The sequence below is a fragment of the Neolamprologus brichardi genome, chromosome 14 (genome assembly GCF_056152115.1).
Source record: "Neolamprologus brichardi isolate AB-2024 chromosome 14, ASM5615211v1, whole genome shotgun sequence".
NCBI classification, from domain to species: Eukaryota; Metazoa; Chordata; class Actinopteri; order Cichliformes; family Cichlidae; genus Neolamprologus; species Neolamprologus brichardi.
Genome location: NC_142117.1, coordinates 12,226,069 through 12,250,985, shown reverse-complemented (window position 1 = coordinate 12,250,985; position 24,917 = coordinate 12,226,069). Strand labels below are relative to the sequence as shown.

Here is a 24,917-nt window from a genome sequence, read left to right as displayed (position 1 = left end):
TAGCAGACTATATAAATAAACTGTACAGCTGCAAAGCAAAGACACAAAAATCTGCAACTTAATAAAAGGCTAGATATTTGCTAACTGAACAAGACTAAGAAGTCTAGTTCGATGACTCGAATGAAGGCTGTAAATCAAAGTAACCACGTCAATAAACCCACTATCCAGACTGATTGATGAGTTATTTAAAAGTCACCGCCTGTTGCTGGTGTTATGAAGGGCGAAGCTACAATGCTGTGAAAAAACACTTACCTCTTTCATGATTTCTTAGATTTTTGCATATTTTTTGCATATTTTTTGTATTTGAGCAAATACAAAATGATGATACATGATTTCATTTTCTTAAGGAAGCAATGAGTAACTTCCCCCTTAAGCCTGATAACTGGTTGTACCACCCTTGGCAGCATGAACTACAAATTAAGTGTTTGTGGAGAAATGTTGGTGTTAATTCAGCCACACTGGAGGGTTTTCAAGTATGGACAGCCCGTTTTTGCCAGCAAAAGGAGTTTTATATTGTCTTGTACTGAAACAGTCCTATGAGAAGAAAATATTGTTTGAAAATTGTGTTTTTTGCAAACAGTTATGAGAAAATGGATGCTTTCAAGAAATGGGTGCTTGAAACTGTGAAAACCAAAAAACATGTATGAAGTGAAGACGGTCTTCCTTTCCCCAAAAGACATTTTATTGCAGCAGTAAAGTTCAGTTTTAAAATATGTCAGGATTGCCGTAGCTTTAAAGGATTAATCATATTGATGCTAGGTTCAGCATCAAGTGTTCTTTCTTTATTATTTCTCACCTTGCTATCGACAACTAACACACAATGCAAAAAAATGAAACACAACACACACCCTCTTATCTGTCATGCAAAAAGCTCTGCTTTTTAGTTAAGGTTGTTTCATCAGCATCACATTAACAGAAGAGTGTTAGGAAGATGCTGTGACCAGCAAACCTGTGCTGGAATAGTGTTGTGACATTAGACACTGATAAAGGATATTTATAAGATTGCAAATGGCCTGTTACACAGATGGCCCACTGGTCTAGCTACACAGTCAGATCAGGCTTTACAATTTCATGAGCAACAAAGAAAATGCAGGATGTGTTATACCTATGCATATTAAGCTAGTCTTTTATATGGCACAAAGTCCTGCTTGAAACAAGTCTTGCAACTTGGCAGCTATCTTGGAAAAAATCCCGAACATTTGAAGATTTAAGAGCTGAAGTCCTTGTTATAGAAATGAATGGAGATGGTAGGAGTCATCTCTTCAATGTCACTGGGTCATAAATTGCATTTATATTAAACTGCCAACAAAATCTAAGTTTAAAAAAACGTACACAAAAAATCTCTCCTTTTTCCAAAGGTTTAAATCACTTTTTACCAGTGAACCATGTTTCTACTGTGCATACCCAAAGTTTTACAACAATACATTACATTACAATCCATTTAAAGTAGTGTGGTTTATCATAATCTGATTTATATTTTCCAAACATTATATACACTTGATGTGTGTGTATGTGCTTCCTAGGAGGCAAAGGTTCTCCAGGCCTTAGCCAAGTTTTAATTAATACATTGATAATTTATATATTTCTGAGCAAAATATAAAAAAGAGGGATGGCTCAAGACTTCAGTACAGTGCTGTACATACAAATTTTGTACATAATCATTTCATGTAGCAACCACTATCATTTATTTAAAATATTTTTTTATACGTTTTTATATTTTCATCATGGGAGCATTGAACAAATGCCTTGCTAGTTCATGTTTCTCTACATGATTATTGCAACAACAAGGAGATATGCCGCCATACAGCTGATACAGTCATGAACTTTCACTCTGAAGTCATCGATGCATCAGTGTGACTGGCTAATGTTTCCCATTTTAGCTACCGATGTGACACAGGGACGGGACAATCACCATCCTTAGCATGCCTCACGTCTCAGGTAGACCACAATTGTCTGAGTGCTATGTCTTCTCCATATAGGAAAATGTCTCTGGCACAACACAGTGCCATCGTCAGTCTTTATTGCTCACACACTGCGTATAATAAAAGAGTTTGAACAAATTAATGGAGTTTAACAGTTACCATGCACTTGGTGTTGTTTGTCAGTTGCGAACACTGTGGTCACCTGGTGACATCAGCCAACTGGTTACTGTCGGGTGATGTCACCCAGCCCACTTACAAACATCTGTGGTGCTGTGAATGCATGTTTCAGATCTCAAGGATAAAATGAGTGTGTTTCAGAGGAAATATGAGTGTCATAAATATCAGCATTCCACAGTTTTTATGAAACTGAACTTGCAGTTTGCTCTTTCTCAGGCTAACATTAAACTGGCCACGGTGAAATACCTACAGAATAGACAGATATTGAGTCATCGGGTATTAGATTAAACAAATGAAGCTGTGCGACACTAAACAAAGAGAAGATGGTCTTCTGACTTAAATCTGCCAGCAAGTAGTGATACATGCTGCACACATGCAGTTACTTTAGCTCCAGATGACGCTTTATTAAAGCTATTTTTACAAAGAAAAACATGCTTATATTTTTGTGATACTGTTTGCAGGGTGTGTACTTCACACAACCGCAAAATTGTGTCATCACTATAGTGACAGCTTTTCATGTTCATGTTGTAGTTTTGGCCAAGCAGTTAAGACCTGCAGCAAAGGTCTTGTCACTGGCTTGTACTTAATTTTTTACTTGTCCTTATTTTATCTTTTGTTCTTTAGGTTTTCCGATCATTCAGTAATCTTATTTTCTAACCTGCTATGGCATCATTCTTTTATTTACATATTTTAGGACTATCAATAGAAATGGGGGGAAATTTTAAATTGGTGTTAAAAGTTGTTAGTTTGCATTTGTTCAGGAGGATTGATTTTTCCTGTTTCATCCACAAAAATGTTTTGAAAGTAACATCTGGCTCCTCGGCTGCTGCGTCACCAGCTGCTGTCTAACTGCTCCTCTGTGCTGTTAGGTGCCCACTCATTTATACAGAACATGGATTCCTGATGTGTCATAAAACTTTGTGTGTGTGTGTGTGTGTGTGTGTGTGTGTGTGTGTGTGTAGCATAAAGACATACCTCTGTTTTTTGTGCGACACAGTAATTTGCAGCATTTATTGAGCTTGATCTTTCATGATACTGGATACAAAAGACCAAAATTTTCAGAACCTTTAAGGTTTGAGAATCAAAGTATTTTTTCTTTGTCAGTCTGATATTTGCATTTTCTTCTTGCTGCTGTTGTGTTCATGGTTTCTCACATCTCTAAACCACTAGAGGGAGAGTGACTGACAATCGAGGCTGAAAGCATGGTGATAATTGAGAATTTAATTGTGAAAGCATTACGCCATCACATTCAACAGACTTCTAAAGTGCTTGTTTGGTTTCTTGTTCTCACTGGATATGTTATGAAGTGACTGGAAATGAAAGTAGCTCTCTTTGAATACAGAAGGACGTGTTGCCTATTTCAATGTGAAAAAGAATAACTGAAACCATTCTTTTCAATTCAACAGAAAAGCCTTGGGGGGAAAATTGCATTTGAAATGATACTATGTCTGTTTGAATGGGTTTTATGTTATTACTTGTATTTATGGCATGCTTTGTGACAGCTTCACTAGTATGGCAGCCACAGAGTGGCTGGATTAGCTACTGTTGAAGACAGGATCTTGTCAAACCACAGCCTGTGAAATTAGAAAGCTGCTATTCAGTTTATTGTTAAGCTAAAACTGAAATAACCTCTTTATTATTTTACTTGCTCCAAATTGTAATTATTCCCCAGCTCCTTATCACCATATCATTATCTATACGTGAACTTTCATTAATGTTCCTGTTGCTGCAAAAAATGTCCATAGTGTCACTTCCCTTGACAAAGGTATGGGGGTTGTCTTTACTAACTGTTACTTAGCCCCATTTGGGATTTACTTTTTTTTTTTTTTTTTTTTTACAACTCGTTATTTCAGCCTTTTCTTACTTTTTCTCAGGCTCCTTACTTTAGAGAGTTATTATTTGACATCAACACTAAATCATATTTAAACTTTAAATTTAAACCTACATAACGTGCCCGTCGCTACTGCTTATTTTACATGAAGAGGAAAGACACAAAATTTAAAATCTAATAATAATAATGATGATGATGATGGGTTTATGCATCATTTATAGCGCTATACTCAGGTGTTACAGCGGACCGATGTTAGTAAGGTGTGGTACTTTAGCATCTAGCTAGCACCCACACCGTGCGTCAGCTAGCTAGCTAAAGGTACAGCTACTCTATTTTCCAAGGAGAGAGAAAAGTGTGCGATAACTTCACTCAGAGATGGAAAAAGATGTAAGAAAGACAGAACAGAAGACTAATTTTAAAGGTAAGGAGTGGCATTTAATAGACTGGTCATTTAAAGCTTACATGAGATATTGTGCTATAATGTTAAGTTGTGGTAAGTTTTTTTTTTTTTTTTTTTCAACTTTGAGACGTCATGCAAAACAAATTGAAGTATGTTAACTTTGCTTTAGTCACCTGTCGCATGAAAATAGTGGGCAGTTTAGTGCAGGCTAAAATGGTTGGCGTTTGCAGTACTGTGGTGAAATTTACTCCATATGGGGCAGTAAACCTCAGAGCAGCTGCCTGCACACAAAGGTCACTCTTGGGTTCCCCCACCTTTAAAATCCCACTTTAACCCCTGACTATATTAATTTTCCCGTGAGACTCTGTCTCCACACCTACAATGTAGGCAAATAGACCTAGATTCTTTTAAGTGTTTTTCTCTGATCGTGGTCTGCATAACAGAGTTCACTCATCAGAATTAGAATGGCCATATTCTAGTCTATTAATACTATTATATTATAATATTAAAATGGCCCAAGGTTAACTTTCCTTAAAAATAGCTGGTAAAAATGTCGTTCAAGTAGCTGCTTTTGTTTTTACACTGCTAGTATATTTAACAGCCTGGACCTCTGCAGATCACAAACACACTGCACATTGAAATTGAACTGTTGAAAAACTGAGGGCTTGTAAATTCTGAGAGTGTCAACTCTGGAGTGAGAAGAAAGGGCGTCAGGAAGGACACTCCCTTTGGCCACAACATGAAAGGTTTCGCTGCAGTCTTTCTGCACAACTGTTGGGCTCTTTTTTTTCTTTCCTTCAGAGGAGTGTCAATGCTATGTAGTGCAACAAAAATAATCCAGTTTGACTCCTCTGTCCAGCAACTGGCATATTTTCCATTCAACACAGACTCCTCTGATACACTTATAATAGATTAGAAATAGGAATGACGCAATAGAAATATAGCTTTTTGCAGCATTAACCTGACGTTTCCACAATCCACATTAAATGCTCGATCAACTTATCAACTTTGCTTATTCAGGGACATTTTTGCATGTGTGAGTGTAAACAAAAAAAGGGGGAATTGCAGGCAGTTATTGCATTTCCTGTTGGACAGCGTGTAAGCAAGAATACAACGTACATGTGTTTTGGTTGTGGTTATTGAGATAGAGCTCGATGCATGTGTAGCCCTTTACACGTGTGTTTGTGTGGGAAACAAACCAGTGGTTGTGGCTCCTCCTCATTTGACTCCTCCCCTACCCTGCTGAAATATGTGTACCTGTATCTCTCAGTGTGTCAGATTTGAGCGTGGGTTTGACAGACTGTGAACCGGTGTTTCAGGAAAGTTGTTGACGGGTCAAGTGGCAAATTGGACAACAGCAGCTGTGGAGAGGCAGGTGAAAAAGAGCAGGGAGAGGGAAGGGAAGGCAAACAGAGGGGGAAAGGGTGAGAGAGGGAGTGAGACGGAGAGCCTGGGTCAGACAGAGACAGACAAAGTGCAAGTATACAGAGAGTGTGTGTGTGTATATATATACACACACACCCATAGAGGAAGACTGTCAGCAGAGCACACAGTTCCCAGAGGAGAGAGGCAAAAGAGACTGCTGAGAAGGTCAGACTGACAAAATGCTGAGGAGGAGAAGTGTGTCATTTGGTGGATTTGGATGGTATGTATGCGTTTTCATTCAATGCTCACGTGTGTTTAGGAAAGTTTGCATTGTGCATGTCCATGCTCATATTTGTGTCCATTTACATGCAGTTCTACACTGTGTTTGAATCATTCCCATTGTGCTTTATAATCAGCTGTAGCGTGTGCCAGTTGTTGTTACTGTACAGTGTGCGAATGGGTGGAGTAGAAATGTAAACTTTTTTTATAAAAAGGAAGGATGGGTGGAGGGCTTAGCCTGCTCCTCTGTGTCACACCTCTAACACTTTGTCCTCTGTTTGTCTGTGTTTGTGTGTGTGTGTGTGTGTGTGTGTGTGTGTGTGATCATTTACAGTTTCACTCTGTGTTGTCTCTGTTGAGGGAGGGATTATATTCAACAGGCGACTTTGTTTCTGCCTGCTGGCAGTTGTGGTTGTTGTTGCTGCTCTGCTGGTAAAGGGACGCAGCTTGTTCTGGTAATGCTCTCCTACTATATTGGCAGAGGGAAGTTCCCATGATGCAGCGTTAAAGAAGCTGCCAGCAAGCCCATTTAGCACTGAATGCTGTGACACACTCGGATGGAGTGTTTTTGTGCGTTTGGCTCCCTTGCTGCTAATCATTCTGACACTGAAGCACATCTTCAGAGCACTTAACCTTCCCAGCTGGGCTGATGCAGCATAGGCCAGACAGGCTGCGATAACCTCGAACAGACAGAGCTGAGGAGCAGCAGCAGCAGCAGCTTTGTGTGCAATATGTTGTGTTTTGCAGAAAAAAAAAGCTGGACAAAAAAAAAAGATTTCAGATACACTAATTTTTAAAAAGAATGTTATAAGTCAATGGTGATAGCGAGAAAATAGAATTAAGTGGTCAGAAGGTTTAGATAAACCACAACTGCTTTAGTTTTGACTGATAATGGGTTACGGGTCCAAGTGCAATTCAAGTACAGTGCAGTCTCAGCACATGTTTGAATGCTCTGTGATTGAAGCCTAGACATTATTCATCCACAGGTTTAACGGAAGATGAGTAATGTACAGTATGATAATTCCTCTGCTAGTTAAAATATCCTCTAATGTCTCTCTGTGATACTTCTCTGTTAGAGATTCAGTCTTTTTAATCCTTGGGAAAAATATTTCCCTAGAAGAAAAGTTGTATCAGCATTATATGAAATTCTTAAACCAAACAATAATTCCACGTGTTAAAGCTCATGGAATAATGTCTCTAATTTTCTTCTTTTGAATGCTCAGTGTGAGATGAAGGGATATGTTAAGGGGGATTATTTTTCTTTTCTTTTGGATTGCTGTTAGAAATTTACAAGATTGTGTTTTGTATGCTGCTAAGATTAGGCAGGGTGTGACGGGAAAATACACTTCTTACAGGTCTGATGATAATGAATGCTGAACTTGCAGCATCCGGTGAAATTCTTGTACATTGTCAGTTGTAAACAAAGAACATCAGCATATAAGTATTTAGATATTGTACAAATTGATTCTTCCGAGAAGTTGAACCCTCTTTATTTTGGGTGTGAGCTTAAATGTAGCCACATCCAGATGCAAACTGACAACATACTACTGTAAAGTTCCTTAACCTGTGCCTAAGTTTCTTTCACTGCTCGGTCCATCACAATGTACCACAAAAAGAAATTCTGGAGGCCAAAGGAGGTCTAAACCCAACGCTAGCAAGCTACACCTAATAAAGTGGCTGGTGAGCATATATAGTGGTTTTACTGCTAAAATCTGGTGATGAGATTTTGCTCTCATAATATGTTTTAACAAACATGTATTATCATTTCCCCTTACCTGTAATAAATTGTATGATTTGGTGGATTATTGAGCCATAATATAGATGGTGTGTATTTTCAGCTGCTGCTCTGTTACAATATGACTGAGGGTAATTCATCTGTCACAGCACAGTCATAAAGTCCAATAGTTGTTTTGCGAACATGATGAACTAACTGCAGCTAAATAAGAAGCTTTCTGTTCTGACATTTGAATATCAGCGTTTTTGTTGCATGACGGTGAAACATCACAGGAGCTTACAGTATTTATCTCTAATCTGATGCTGCTGTAATGCTGCACTGTTATTGATATCAAATAAGTGGTAAAACATTCAAATGATATTTAAAATGTCTCTGCTGGGCACTGCGTAGATTGCGGTAAGGCATGCATTTGCTGATAAGAACACACAAAATAAACCTTAAGTTAAGACTCTTGACATATTTATAGTTTCCTTTATGGAAAAGCCTCAAATGACTCGCAACCACAATTTTAATGACCTTTTCTTTTCGTAAAGCCACAGAAGCACGGGGGGCCCGTGGAGACATAAATCCCACTCCTAACCGTCTTTATGTGCCTGCCTTCCTGTGCTTATGTCCTTAGTAAATTAGGAGCAATTAGACTAAAGAATTGAATTGCTGCTTGGAGCAATTTGTATCAGAGACATGATCAATAATAATTTCCTCTTTATGTGTGTGTCTGCCTTCTCTTGCTTCTTTTCCAGGATTGACAAGTCCACTCTGTCTGCACTGAAAGCACGGTAAGTGTTTTTTTGTTGTTGTTCTTGTTATTTTTAGAGGTTTTAGAGGGAGGATGACATAAAGCAAAGAGCCTGGGCCGCCCTGGTGTGGTCTATTCCTTTGACAGCCTACATGGGCACTCTGGGTCATTTTGGAAATCTTATTCTCTCTTCTGAACCCAATCGCCCAATCACCACAACTTCCAGATAATATTCAGAAATGTGTCCGTCAAGCACAAAGCCATATTTTCTGCAAACATGCTGAGACCTTTAAAACATCGGATAAACATATTGTCCATCACACTGATGGACTTTAAAGTCTCAGCAGAGCTATGAATCTTATTTTTAGACACATAAAAATTCAATATACACCTCTTTACACAAATCTCCAACTCCCGGTCCGAGTAACAGATTTTCTAAATTGACTCCTTTCTTCTTTGCTGTCATTCACTCTCATTTACTTTCTCTTCACTGCCAGCTTGCACCTGTTGGCAGGTCATACCCGTACAAGGAGGAAGATTCTCATGCATATACCCGTACTGCCAAGTACTCAAGTGAGTTCTAGGTAAATTCTGTGGTTGCACTGTGGCTCCCAGGTGTGACTGCAGTTTTTGAATACTATGTACTGGCATAAGCAGCGTTCTCTGGGTTTTTCCATAAGGGTTTGTTTGGGCTGTACGATCTAAAAATAAGTAATTAAATCCAGCTTATAGCTCATTGCACAAAGAATACAGACATTTGAGACACATGCTAGAATTATTAAAGGCATTATATTAACCTTTATTAAAGCCTTTAAGATAAATTTAAGATGTGTTAAGGTTTCTTGAGATTCTTCAAGCTTACTGGTGAAGGATGATACTAGGAAGAACCACTGCCTTTAAGAGGCATGGTAATTAATTGGCTGCCACCATCGTCCGTCTGCTGAGGGACTGAGATGTTCTCTGTGTGGATTTGTATTGCTGCATGTGGATTGTAGCATCTAAAAGTGGTCTGAAATTTCTTTGCATGTACTGTAACAGACCTTTATTTTTCTCTAACAAGGACCTATCATAGCTGCAGCTCTCTGACCATTTGCTTTGTTTTTGTGTGGCTGAGTTGAGCTAAGATGGTGTTGTAAACTCTTAGATTGGATGTCTTAATTTTATTAATAAGAATTAATAGAATTAATAAGAATGTTGTGAAAATTACACAGTGCTGTGAACTTTTGAGGTGTAGAATTACTGCTTCTGCTTTTACCTTTATTCATTCGGGGCATGGGCAGAGAATGTGATAATGTGAATGCCACTTGCACAGTTGTGTACTTTATTCATGTGGCAATCTTTGAGGGTATGTGAAGCTTCTCTGTGTTGAAACAAACCACCGGCAAGCCTCGCTACAGGAAGTTGCCTTAGTGAGGACAGATGATGGGTTTTTGTGTGTGTCAACTCTATCGTTATCTATACCCCAAAGCCATCATATTTAAGCACATTCACCATTTCTCTTGACCAAAGGAACCACACACTCTACTTTTCTTACCAACGTCTCTCTCTTTTTTCCATATGTGCCGTGATGGCACCATCTGTTTAAACATGCCAGATGGATCTTAGAGAACTGATCATATTTTAGATATGTAAGCATGACTTTTGTTATTCTTGGTGGTGGCCAGACCTTGTCTATATAGTCAGACACGACAAAATAAAACCCCTCCATGTCATGCGAATGATTCTGCATCTTCAAAGAAAAATGAACAAAGCATGTTGGAATCGCAGAATCGAGGATTAGAAGTTTGGATTCAACAAAATATCTGCAACACGCTGATTTGAACTGGAAACAAGTAGCCTAGCAGTGGCACACAGATATTTATTCTATTCATGTTTTTCTCTGTTTTACAAACCCGAGTTCTGGGTTTATGTGAACTTTTATTATTCTATTGAAATCAAGTGATTGTCTTGAATTTCCACAGAATAAGTGAAATGAAAAAAATTATTATTAGGATGCATTATAAGAATGTAAAAGGTTTGCATGAACAGTACTTGAAATGGTGGAATAGGGCTCCAGATGCTGCTATGGTAAAACCTTAATCATGGTAGATTTAGTGGTCTAAACAGGAAAGTGAAAGCAGGTTAGCGCGTAACATGTAAAGTAGGGCTCCTCTTTTATCTGTTCTCTCACATACAAACAGCTGTGCACACTTTCAGTGTCTCCTGCATGGCCAGGTGTCATTAGATCATCTACTCTGTAGTGGGTCTGAATATCAATGAGTGAGTCGTGACTTCTGCCGGAGCTCCTGGTCTGCACGAGCGATGAATAAAACCAGCCTGCGTGTGCGTGTGTGTGTGTTTGATCCAGGCGTTAGATGTAAGAAAACAGTGCAGAAGCAGGAACTGTAGGACTGGAAATAAAGGAGAAGACAGTCTGTGCAAAAGATATTTTGCAGTATCTCGATGATTTGTTGATGGGGACGGAGGTGTAGATGAATTGATGCAAGTGAGTTCATTACTCATGTGATCCTGGTGAATCATATCATTACAGGTCACAGGAAATGTGAGAGTTACTAGCATCCATCTACCTATTATCTTCCACTTATTCAATTCAGGTTGCCGGGCAGGGCTGGACATTATCCCAGCTGTCACAGGGCAAACGATGGGGTGCCACCTGGACAGGTCACCAGGTCTGATCCACTGTTGCTGTTTTAATGCAAACAGCATCTTCCTGACATTCCCCTTTAATTTATACTTTGAGGACTTGGACATTATTCATAAATTGAATTCCTAATGTATGACTTTTAGGATATTCCTGAAAGTTGGTTTGCAAAACCTCTGTAATTAAAAAAATGAAAATGAAAAAACAAAACCACATGCAGCAATATACAGTACAGGAGAGTAAAGCCACAAGGGGGGAGGAGAGGAAACAAGAGAACGGAGGCCAAAGGAGCAAAAACATCAGCACACTTCAAAGTTTGCAGCAGGTGTGAGGGCTTTATTTTGTTCTCCTCTCCCCTTTCCGTCCCGTCTGCCCTTGGTTCAGAGTGTGCTATTTATTCCTCTGTTGCTCGAGCTCTTTCTCCTCATGTCTCATCTCTCCTCTGTCATTAATCCCGGTCTCCCTCTGCCTCTTCTTTGCTCACGGATGCTACAAAGGATCTCTCCTCCTTCACCGTACAGCCGTCACCTCATTAATACCTGTATAATCAAGCCAGTGTTTGTGTGTGCGTGTGTGTGCACGCATGTGCGCGCGCGCGTGTGTGTGTGAGAGAGCAAACACATGCATCTGTTTTGTCTTCAAGTGGTGCTGAGGGTGAGTGAATATCACAAGTGGACAAACAGGGATAATAGAGGAGAGAGAGGACGAAAAGGGGGCAAGGTTGCACCTGATCGGCTTCTTAATACTGTGTGACGATGCCGCGCAAGCTGTGGTGAGTAACTGCAGTCTTTTTCTCTCGTGGGTCTGTTTTTCCTTATTACATTCTTAAATCGGATTTTTTTTCTTATATTAGCTCGCACTTTGTTGCGTAACACCTGAGGTCTTATGAAACCAGTGGAGTAGTTTCTCCTCCTGCCGAGAAGTTATTAAAGTCTGAAAAGCAGATTTCTGATTCGATTGCTATGAATAAGTTCATATTGCTTTTTTTATCTGCTGAAGGTGCTCTGAGGTGTCTGTTGGCCTAGTGAGAGCATCTCTCTTGTGTTGTGTCAGAGTATCTAATGGGGATCTAAACAGGCAAATAGTGCACAAACGGTGAAAACAAGCAGCTCTCTCCATGTCTGCGAGTCTACTCAACTTCACATGGGTTGAAGTAAAGTAGTGCGGACGCACTGAATCTAGTTTAAAGGGGAAGTTGGTAAAAGCAGCACAGATCAGAGTGTATTGGAGAAGACTGTAATAAAACAGTGTCACTTCAGGATATTTGATGCGGCAGTCATAGAGCTGTTCATCGCATGATACGGATCAGATGATTGCTTTGGTCTGCATGAGGTGGATACCCAGGATGTGAAATCGGTCTAAAGGATTGATCTTTCTGTGTCTATTAGTGAAGCTCTGTGTCACAGTCATGGCTCCCGGCTTTCTCTTGTAAGATGCTTCAGCAACAGACGCTTCCACAGTGCAGTAAACCAAAACAAATGACTTGGATATCTTGTTTAACGTGATTAACCACAGATTGTTTTATTGGCTTGTTTTGTTTTTTTCCTTAACAGCCGGCTGTCTGCTCGGCTTCTTGATGATACTGTTGTTAGCATGCATGCGTGTGTTTGCGCAGAGGTCACAGCCACTTGCTGCTAATTATACATTGTTATATGTTATTTCCATTCATTCTCTGCTCCGTCTAAGCGGAGCAGCTGCTTGAATCCGAAAGCGCCTCCCAGCTCAGATGGATGGCTTATAGTGGATGGGATGTGGATAAAGCTGTGATGTTCTCCAAGACTGTAATCAAACTGCACTTGTACATTTTTTTTAATGTAATGTAGTTATTTTGCAAATATGAAAAAAGTTTACTTTATCGTCCACCCGGATTATTGTCCAGACTGAGAGGAAGTTTTAGTGGCCGACGGGCTCAAGAGAGAAGAGGAAATATGAAAGAGGTCTTTTCAAAAGAGGGGACACGATAAAATGAAAAAAGCCCCCTTCCCTTGTCGTTGTCTAGCCTAGTTTTTTGGGGCCAGGTGTAAATGTTATCTGGTGGCCAGCATCATGGAAAAGAGCAAATGGGCTGCTGCTGCCGCTGCTGCTATTTCTGGAGCCTGGCATTTAATCTATCTCTCGGTGTACCTTCTATATTGCGGGGAACGACGGCGAGTTGTGGCCACCGAACAAATAGGAGACTGAATGTCCGCTGGTATTATATTTACTTTAGGTGACGGCTTATTAAAGCTCGAGGCTTTGCTCGGCAGCATGAAGAGAAGAAGCAGTGATTAGTCACAGGGAGGCTGTATACAGCCTTAATGAGCTGTCAACTTTATTGTGTTTTTCCTTATTGGAAGTGCTTGTTGATGCAGTGTACACAGATACAGTCTGCTACAGAATTTAATATAAGCTTGCAATCACTGGCGGGGGGGGGAGCAGAAATGAAGGACAGAAGTTCACTCAGTTAATATCTAATGCAAAGCTGCCCACTGTGACTGTGACCTTCAGCTGGGGTTAATCTGGGAACCAGAGTTCAATGTACGCAAGCTGACTGAGGTCAGGTGGTTCAGTTTCAGTTCGCTTCTTTTGGCAGCGCAGCTTCGGGCCTTGCCTGTGTGTTTTGTTTCCCTCTGCCTCAGACCGTGTGAAAAAAGGTTAGAGAAAGCAACCACACAGTTGCGGATGCATTAGCAGCAGTATGATGTGGGAAGTGGTCGGACTCCACCCGTTCTCGTGCACTCAACAAAGGATGTCGCACTTCCTCTCATATCACACCTCCGGTTTCAGTGAAGCTACGCCATAGAAAACCATTTACACACTTTTTATGTGTGCCATCTAATTTTTCTAATGACAATAACTGACAGTATCCACTTCTATTAAAATCATTTAGATTTGATTGTTAAAAGTTTTGCTTGGGGTCCTACTCTTTTAAATACTATTTAGATACCTATTTAGAGATCTTGATATCTTTGTGCAGAAATGTGGACCAAGATTCATTCTCTCCTGTGGCCACAAGAGGGAGCCGAGTCCATGTGTTTGTCACAAACTGACTCCTACAGCAGTGAGCAAAAATCTGTGCACTGCAATGAAAGCAGCTGAAGTGAAGTAAAAGATCCACTGGGTGGAACAGTTTCTCTATTAGATCAGTGCCGATGGCCGTCCCACCTGTTAATGAGTACCTGTTGAAAGTACTACTGGAAATGACGTAAGAATAAATTATCTAGGTAAACCAATAAAGGCAATGCAAGCTAACCCACTAAAGTCATACTTAACAAATTGGAAGATGTTTTTATTTTGCTTCTGCTATAAATTTATGTAACACATTATCAACATTAAAAAAGGCACAATTCTGCATGATGGTCTCATCAGTTAAATTTCTCCTGATATAAACATGAAGTCCAGCAGGCTCATATCTGTACCACTGCAAGACAAAACCACAGCCATATTGTCTTCAACAGCCTATAGGGAGCCGTGGCTGTTGCCATGGCAGCAAGAACTGATGATCAGCTGATGGTCCAGCATGGCTCATTACCATGGTGACGAGCCTGGGTTGTCTCACCTTGCGACCGGACTTCATCGGCAACACATAAGAATACAACCTGCAGAAAGATGCCGTGACTTGTAATACGAGCGATCACCTACACTCGAAGTTTTGTTTTATTCATGAATTTGCTTATTGTTATTAAAAGTTAATAAAATGCTGGAGGTTTATGTATATTTCCAGTCCCATGGCATATTGTATTCGAGACACCTCAATACAAATGTTTTTTTTTTGTTACAATAGACACTTTTTGATTTTTAAATGATGTAAAAAAGTACAAGTAATCAGTATACATACATATATATGAAACATCTTGTGTTTTACTGACCCAGTGTCCTATTTTAGTTTTTTCTTCCCAAGCTCTAGTTTCCTTATATTTACACTTAATCTGCATTTGCTAAAATAAGCGCTTCAACACATTTGCCTGCTGTCTTACACATGGTTTAAGGCGGTATCAGTGAGAAACGATACACACAGTGAACATATGGAAACAGGACGTGTTAGCTGCTCTTAGCTACAGCAGCAGCAGGGAGGGGAGTGGTGTGGGTTCTCTGAAACACAATCACACCCCTGTGTAGTAGTACTGACTTACTCTCAAAGTGGTCAACACTAGACTGCACCTCTGAGACGATCATTAAATCACCAGAGCGGCATTCATCAGATGATGTGTTTCTGGTTACTGGGGCAATCTAAGTCAAGCATTTAGTCCCCTTTAAGTTCTTTTTTAAGTCACCAGCAACAGAAATATCTCTCTCTCTCTCTGACTCTGTTACATCACCCTTCACTATATTTACCAGCTGATTGCTGGATGTTTTTTTCTGCTTCCTGCTGTTAAGTGCCAGGTTTTAAGTATTCTAAGAACAGTGAGAGGGAACTATTAAGAAATCAGCAAAAAATGAAGTAACCAAAGCTGAAATATTTGTAAATTGTGGGGATATGTACAGTACATATAGCCATGTGAGCTATTCTTAATCCCAATGAGCTGGTTATGTTATAGCATATTTACATACACTAATCATAACTACACAAAAAACATAGCCAACTTCTTTCTGTTTGTTCTTCGTGTGCTCTTGTTTTACTTTCTATAATGGCTGACAGCAAATGAAACTCTAGCCTGAAGGCTTTACTGACACAGGTTTTCTTTTGATTATTAACAAGCAAAGAGTAAAAACAAAGTACTGTCTGCTTGTTTTCCTCTGTCCTCTCTCGCTGTCTCTTAAATGTTTTGTCACCGCATGTGCTCTGCTGCTTGTTAAAGCGACAGTTTTGTTACTCTAAAGTCCCCCAGACAGCCAGCTGCCTCTTTGCTTTTGACAAATATTTACTTCTTGCCTTCTCCCTGATAGTACACGTACACACACACACACACACAAAGTAGCTGATAGCGCACCATCTGGCCTGAGTGCGGGCTGTTAAGGGCTCATAAAAGTAGACCCTCACCTATTTAGAGCCATAAGGGCTCCCCGGGCAGGTACACAGCACACACACAGACACACACGCACACATACACACACATATTTCTTCTGCATACATGTGCCCACGCACATTCACATTCAATATTCACATCCACTGGGGATGTAGGAGGTGAGACAGGTAGGAGGTGAGAGCATCAAAGGATGTACCTGGTCCTGTTCTGAGAATGTCTTCATAACTACTGGCCTCGCTGACTTGCTTTGAGGATAAACAGAGCTTGACTCAGCAAACTTCCAAACTGACCCTACAGTTACATCTGAGTCGGTCCTGATACAGATGCACATCTACTAGCTTTGTGCGTGCTTGTGTTTTTCATCACATGAAAGTGACTTAAAATTATCACTAATTATGTAATGTGAGGCTCATACCTCATTTTTACCTCACAACCAGTGGTTGTCAGATGACTTTAGAGCGGTCTCTAGGCCTGTGTATCTTAATCCTACACTGTAAACAAGATTTTGCGTTATGTGGTTAGCAGTGACATTAAGAGATGTTTCTTCATTCAGAGTAAAATGAGATCTTTGAGCAATATTGAGAGATTTGTTGCACAGCAAGAATTCATGTTTGGAGAAAAACTAACACATATCTGACTTTGGTAGTTTTTCACAACCAAATTTGCTAGCCAAAAAACTCAAACTGCTCTAAACGAACAGTTGTAGACAGTTTTTCCTATTCTTTGTTGTAATATAGTAGTTATTTGCTTTTTTGCAAATGGCAACCCCTCCCTTATTTAGGTCTCTTCCTGTTAGGTGGGAGTTCTTCCTTTCCACTGTTGCCAAGTGTTGCTCATCGTAGGAAAGTCGATTAAAAGGCGGTTTCCTTAAACCAGTGTTTCCCAACCTTTTGGAACCACGGCACATTATTCATATAAGAACAATCACACGACACACCACCAAACAAAAATGTCACAAAAACCATATTGATAATTTTCCCCCGCACACCAGCTATAGCAGAATTGGCTCGGTTTGTCCCCAGTATACCTTTTTTCCTTTCTTCTGACCACTGCTCATGCTAGGGCCTTCATCTAGGTCGGAATTTTCTCCAGGACCAGGTCAGATTGATTACATTTTCTTTTCAAATATCTATCTATTGCTGTTACGCACTGCATCGTCTCAGAGCATGAGTATTGTGTAATTTCTTCTTCATCTTCTCTTTTACTGGCAGTTGGCAACCCATTTAATTAGAGCAGGTGGTTCTACTGCCCTCTAGTGGAAGAGAATGTAATTGTTCTGCCCGTTACTCACTTACTCGCTCAGAGTACTAATCAGGTGGAACCAGCTAATCTTCCACGGCACACCTGATCATTTCTCACAGCACACCTATGTGCCGTGGCACAGTGGTTGGGAAACACTGCCTTAGAAAGTTAGATACAGCAAGGGGCTTCACCAAGACCCAGTGCAAGCTAAATATACAATATACTCCATGTAAGTACTGTAAGTACTACTATTTGATCTACCTGCTGTAAATCAAATAATTTGAATAGTCGTTAATAAAGTACACTTTTTGAGGAAACCAATAAAAACTTACAAGAATATGTCCACGTTTTTAAGTGATAGGTGTTGGTATGTGTTATGTACTCTCTCGCTCTGTCTTGTTTCTCCAGGAGTCATTGGCTGGCACCGTTGCCATTAGAAACAAACTCAGAATAATTTCTTTTTTTCCTAGGATTTTGTCTGTTGACGATTTTTGTACACAAACACTTCAGACCTACATACTGGCAAATTACAGTCCATCTCCTCAGTCTTTCAAAGCAAGCAGAGTGATGCTGTGGAAAGCGTAGAAAATGAAAAAGGGAATAAGCGAAAGGATGGAGATGGACTTTGGGTTGTCTGGAGGAGTGAAAGATGGATCAAGGGCGATAAAGAGAGAGCAAGGAGACAATAATAGAGCAGGGGAGACAGATCCTTTCTGAGACCGAACAAATAGAAAAGAGAGGAGAAAGTTTGACCTTCCTTCCTTCCTTTCTTTCTGGCACAGCCGTCCACCCTGCATAGAGGAGGTGCTCTTAACATCTGAACGAGTAAAGACTGAAGAGAAAAGTAATAAGAACTGAAGGATGGAGGGACTGAAAAACAAGATAGCTTCTCTCTCGGGAACAATGAGCTGTGAACAGTGAAAAAGGAAAGCGCAGAAATAACAAAGAGGAAAAAATGAAGGTGCAGTGGAGCTGTGAAAGATCAGTTTTTTCCCCTCTCTCTCTCCTAAAGTTCGACCTCTGTTAGTAAAAGTTTGTGTGCGAGAAGCAGCACGTGTCAGTTGCTTCTCTCGGCCCCTGTGAGGTCATCCGCGAGCGTCCATATGAAAGCTCTTGACAGATGGTTCAGCGCTTGGGCGCTGATGTTCATGTGATTCAGAAGCTTATTTCGAGGATTTAGTGAAACTGTTAACTTTTTATTTTTCAGTGTAAGACCATCTCTTAATCTTCCATGAGTATCAGTGACTCATCATGGTGGCTCAGCGTGAGGTTTGCATATTCTCTCTTTCCTTCTGCAGGTTTCCTCAGGGAGCTCAGGTTTTTAGCACCAAATAGGGGAGGTTATGTTCTCCTTTTAAATGCCCTTCACCAAGCCACTGGCTTTTATTCAGCTCTACGTTTTATATGCAGACGCATAAAAAAATGAGCACACCCAATTTCCCTCCAACCGTGTCCATTTTGTACATACAACAGAGGCAGGGAACACGACGCTGTCAGAGCCGAGCTCAAATGCAATTGTCTTTCAAAGGAATAATTCATCTCCATATGAGCAACCTGCTGATACCCTCAGCTTAGCCTTGCTTGTTTGGCCCACACATTGTTGCTAACAGCTGAAATGGTAATGACTTGTGTTGATAGATCTTTGCAATTTACCTCAGGTCACTACAAAATCACATCACGTGCACCAAGTGACAGCTATTTGTGCAACATGACTGGGAGAAAACATTTAAAGCAAGCAGATGGTGAAACCATTAAAACGGTTTATCAAGTCTTACCCTCTTTTGTTACTGTGCTATATCGATCCCGTTTTCTATTCTCACATGGTAATAGTAATAATCATATTATTGAAATAATAGTTTCTTGTAGCTGTTGTAGCTGCAGCAAAATGTCAGTAGACTATGCCTCTATTGACAAATGCTATTAATAGTGATGTATAAAGCAGTTCTTTTCAGGATGGAAAAGCTCAGTGCAATAAACACACACAGAATCATTATTTTTCTTCTGCCTCGCCACTTCAGGAACATTGTGGAGTTTATCTCAGTTATCATAGCTATCATAAGGTAAAAGGTGGGATACACCTTGGACAGGTTGCCAGTCTATCATTAGGGCTAGCACAGAGAGCCAGACAATAATATCAGTAGTTTCGGACCACGTATCTTTTTGTGAGCAGCCGTTCTAACCCCTGCACCAGTGCACCAATATGCCTAAATATGTTTTTTGTAGAGAAAATGAACAAAAAAATGGCTGTAATTCCCAAACAGTTAACAGAAAATTCTGTAAAACCCTTTGAATTAATGCTGAAAGTCTTCAACTCGATTGCTTGAGTTAAAATCCGCAAAGTGGTGTTGTACAGATGCAAAATTTGTGTCTTTGTCCAATAACTTATGCACTCACATTGTATAAAGGCTTCAATAATGGATGATAAATGGCGACCATTTTAACTGACAGGCTGATGGCGACACAGACGGCTATAGCCGGCAGCAGCCTGTCGGGCTTCATCTCAGCTAATTGGAGTCACTGACCTCGATCTCTCAAAGGTGTTTGTGGTCTTGGCGCCTTTGGAGCAATTATATTGGAATTATATGGTTCCTATGCAGTTGATTATATTAAAGGCTATCAAAGAAGTCTGTGCTGCTGTTTTGGTGATAGAATTTCTGCTATTTTATTAGTATGTTACTTAGCACTAATTAGCAGGCAGCCGGTGTTTGAAATACATGCTTTCATTGGGCTTAAAGCTTTCCTTTTTGATAACACTTCCAGTTAGGCCTGGATCAGGTATCTCTTAGTGATCCTGCTATAGTTTCAAACTCCTGGGAGATGTCCCATGATGCAATTTGTCTCTATTTCACCCTTTTTATTGTCATTGCATTTATAAGCCTTTTGCCATAGTTTGTGTTTTAGTTTATATTTCTTTCAGGCGGGTTTTGCTAGACGGTTCTTCCTGTTAAAAGGGAGTTCTTCCTTCCCACAGTTGCCAAGTGCTGCCCGTAGGGTGTTGCCTGATTGTTTGAGTTCACTCTTCAGTACTGTAAGATGCCGAGTGGTGCTGGTGGCACCACAGTGGGTTTGTCCATCTTTTATACACAATCTGCACCATCATAGTGAGGGAGAAGGAGCATAGGTTACAGACAGTGAGATTATAACAGAGGAAGAGCAAACAAAAGTTTCTGAAGCTTCAGATAATAAAAGGAAAGCCTGTGTTCAGAAGAAAGATGACAGTCATAAAATGGAAGGTGGGAACAAACAGATTACCTTTGGTGTGGCTTTTTCCTTTTAGAGGGATACATCATACGTTATCATCTCCTGCGTTCGTGCAATTACTCTTACTGCTAGAAGGGGAAAGACAGACAAGATCTGCACTGCGGGTTTCACATATAGTGCAAGTGCAGAATACAGTGACAAACTGTATTACACATTGTTTGTGACTGCATTTGTTTTTCTCTCACTTTTCTTCCTTGATGAGTTCTTCCTCTCGTGCCCCTTCAATGTCTATTTCCCAAGGTGCGTATCTAAACGCATGCATGTGCATTTCTGTGTATTTCGTGTGGGGCAACCAGCTGTCAGCCGAAATCCCACTCAACCAAGCAAACTGAGAAAGCAGGAAATTGATTTACCTCTCTGATGTTACGCATGACATTATGGTCCCTGGGGACATGGAGAGAAACAAAGGGATAAAAGAGTTCCACAAACCTCGACTGAGCAGTGCTTTATAGAGGAGATGAACAGGGGAATGAGAGGACGTAATTAAACTGAAGATGCTCGTTTTTTCCTGTTGTGTCACATGATGCAGCATCTTCGAAATTCTTGCATTTGCCCGCCTATGTTTTCACACCTATCAGAAATCCATTTGCAGTCATCCCGGCGATTACATTTCAAAAATGCACGCAGTTTATGCGTATGCAAGAGAGAAGAAAACATCACCCGAAGCCAAATTACAGACACATCGCAAGCAGAGATAAACAACCGAGCTTCTAATAGCCCAGAGTGTGTGAAAATAATTGTCTGATGACATTTCTGTTTTGGTGAAATGACAGCACGGAGCAGAGAGCTAGTCAAGGCCAGTGTGCTTGGTGATTAACAAAGGACTGTCTGTGATTTGACACTGTAATCAGCGCTCACAAAGGGACAGATATATCTCTTATTCAGCACGGCCCTGCATCACTCATCCTATTTCTCTCCTTTGACTCTGTTCTCTCACTTGCATTTTCTCTCTGCCCTCTGCTCATTTATCTTCTTGTTTGCAGTGTGTCTTTGATTTCCTTCCTCAATCTTGTTTCCTCATGTGTTTTTAGGCCTTTTTTCACACATTCTTCTCAGTGTTGGATTTTCTTTTAGTCTTCCTGCCACAGTTTATTTTGTATTTGTTTCTCTAGGTTTTGTCTGCAGCATCTGTGTCTCAGTGATGATTTGAATGAGTCTTTTGTCATTTTTTGGAGCGAGAAACAGAAGCAGAAGCAGCCTGGCGGCTATAACATACTCCAGTATGTTACAGCTGGAGTAGGGAGGACATGTAGGCATGCACTTTGTCCTGGCCAAACAAGTTGTAATCCACAACTGGCATGAGGTGCTGACAGTTTCTAATAATCTGGAGAGAGTCGTCCCTTCGGGCCTGTGCGGGGTGTTCTCTGCCTGTCTCGCTTGATGCACGCTCTTTGGCTCCAGCACCCGTGACCCTAAAATGCATGAGTGGTTTAGAAAATGAATAGATAGGAGGATAGAGGCAATCACATTCTCTCCATCCTCCCTAACCTCCAGATTTTTATAAGACTGTGCAGATGCAGGGTGGTGTTTCTCTACACAGCTGTTACTGATTCACTTATGTCGAATCAGTGATTTTCCATGAAGAGATGCGTGACTGCACGATGAAGTCTGAGGTCCAGGGTCAATTTGGCATGAAAGTTTTTTTTCTTCTTCTTTTTTTTAAATTTCCCCTCAAACAAAAGCTTTTCCAGTTTTACTTGGTGTCCTTAAAAACTTGACTTGAGTCCTAAATAATCTCTGTAACTTTGAAAGTCCATTACTAGGCAGCAAGTACTTCTTAAATCTATTTGTTAGGAGGCATTCACTCCAAAAAATTAGAAATATCCTATCCATCCATCCTCTTGCACTTATCCTTTTTAGAGTCACAGCCCACATAGCAAAATTGGTATGGCCCAGATCTGGCCCACACAATGTGCTTACACATGGCCCACATACCGCAAAGAATGACGGCCCTTTGGTGGCCCAGACACACTGGTGGTCCTGTGCTGGCCCATGTGTGGATTACCTCTGGCAAACCTGATCTGGCCACCAAAGGGCCGTCATTTTTTGCGGTATGTGGGCAATGTGTAAGTTGTGTGCAGCCATAGGCCAGTTGTAGACACACTGCTGGCCCTGTTGGCCCAGAACAGTTTCAGCTCTGTCCCCAGACGTCAGCCTAATGTGTACCTTAATCAAGCCATGTAATAACAACATGTGCCGGAACATAATAGTGCAAAAATAACATGGCGAAACTCTGTTCAGACAGTGAATGGACTGATAACACTTTACTACTCTTGCAGATTACTCAACATGCCACATTCACACACTTTCTCTAAACTGAGTGCTTCCTAACTACATTCATACTCTTGACATGCAGACTGGAGGAGCCAGGGATCGAACCACTAACCCTCCGATTAGTAGGTGACCTGCTCTACCTCTTGAGCTACAGCCACCCACTGGCAAAGATGAGTAAACCATCACTAGGTTTGGGATAAAGTGTACACTCACAAACCTGTCAAACCTGTATTTGAAACATTGGCTACCATAGCAGTATAGTATTGCAACATAGCAGTTGGGTCTTCTAACTAAAATAGGAAAATATGAACATAAATGATGCCATCATTGCCAGACCTGGCCCACATCTGGTTGACATACACCCTGCCATGACACTGGTCAGTCAGAAGTGCCAGCTTGATGCCGGATCTGGGCCAGACCTGTTTTCTGTGGACCTGGGCCACATACACCAAACTACAATCGAGCCAGATATGGCATGCCATCACATAGACAGTGCCATCTATGCCAGGCCTGGCCCATATCTGAATGGCATATGTCTTATCATGCCAGAAGTCAGCCAGCAGTGCCAGCTTGATCCGGGCCAGACCTGCTTGCTGTGTGGGAGGGGGGCTGGAGCCTATCCCAGCTACCATAGGGCGAGAGGTTGGCTACACCCTGGACATGTTGCCAGTCTATCGCAGGGCTAACACATAGAGACAGACAGACATTTGCACTCACATTCACACCTATGGGCAATTTAGAATTACCAATTAACCTAACATAAATATCCCACCATAAATTTTAATTGAAAGCGGACGTTACAGCTATGACCTTTTTTTCTGGATAACCCTCAATCCTCAGTATGCTACTTATCTTTTATCCATTACATAATGTGCCAGGTTTGGATTCTGCTCTGCTCGGAGTGTAACAGTGTCTTTCTTGCCTCTGTATGATCACCTTCACTTTGGGGATGACAGTAATCGCGAGTGGTGCCCCGGTTTGCTGCTTTATCCTGTATAAATTCTCCTCTCCTGCCTGGTGCTGACAGAATCCAGCCATGATGGTGTCCGTGCTCTGGCTAGGTTATCTGTGTCACAGCCTATCTGCAGACCAGACACCAATAGTCCTCATGATGGATCATCCATCAGCCGCCACTTTGGACGCTGTGGGGGCAAGAGGGCAGTTTGAAATAGCTGTCTGGGCTGTAGTGCTGCAGTATGAATGATTGCATATGTGTCTAAGTGTGTTTGTGTGTGTGTGTGTGTGTGTGTGTGCGTGTGTGTGTGTGTAGGGGGACCTTGAAAATGTCTTCTCTTATTATTCTGCTCTGAATCTCACAGAACTATTCACAGGTTCTGCTGCTACTTTTTCACACAAGACACACACGCACGCGCTCATGCACACACACATACGCACACTCAAAGACAGCTTTATCGCTATTTCCTCTTTAGTTTATCACCCTTATTTCCCACAGGTAGGTGCCAGGGGAAGTATACCGCTGTTTGTGTGTGTCGACAATCACCCTCTAACAAAGTTGCGCAGTGCAAACAATCCTGTCATTATCAGCAATGTAGAAACACTCTTTACAACAGTGCTGGAGATCTGTGTGTCACCAGTCTTGTCGACATGTCTGCTGCACATATTAATGTTCAGTTTGAGATGAAATTACAATCAGGATGGGACCAAAACATGATTGAGTCATCCCATTCGAATTCAGCAAAACTTACAAGTCAGTACACTGAGAGCAGTCAAGCTTAAATTAAAGCAATAACACAACAATTTCTTGCAAATTGCCTTTGCTTCAGTCTATTTCCCACTGAAATAGGGCAACTGTAATGGTTTCCAGTTACTTGATGAAAGCTTCTGCAGTTATTGCTTTAAACACCTTACGGTTAATGAGTGTTGTTTTGTTTAAGCAGAATATGCCACAAGTAAGACCTTTGCATTGTGCTTTGTTTGCCGACACTTTAAAATAGAGCCTACAGCAATTTATTATGTACACTTTTGTGGTACTGCTGTACTTTACTATTACAGATTGTAACAACACTAATGATATTAGCATGGGAACATTATAGGAACAGTGTATACTGTAGTAATATTGTATATAACCTTCTGCTCAGCAATCTCGT

General features: G+C 40.8%; 1 protein-coding gene across 3 annotated transcripts in view; it reads left to right on the top strand.

Moving 5' to 3' along the window:
* The window catches only part of rap1gap2a (RAP1 GTPase activating protein 2a), an 88,408-nt gene that overhangs the window by 6,320 nt on the left and 57,171 nt on the right, over positions 1-24,917 (top strand). For 2 of the 3 annotated variants that reach the window (XM_006803900.3, XM_006803898.3), the window contains exon 2: positions 8,450-8,485. In XM_006803900.3, coding sequence (XP_006803963.2) covers positions 8,450-8,485 — 36 coding nt within the window. Of the gene's footprint in view, positions 1-5,758; positions 5,976-8,449; positions 8,486-24,917 lie in introns of those variants that run through there. The other variant, XM_087850821.1, reaches the window with a different exon arrangement.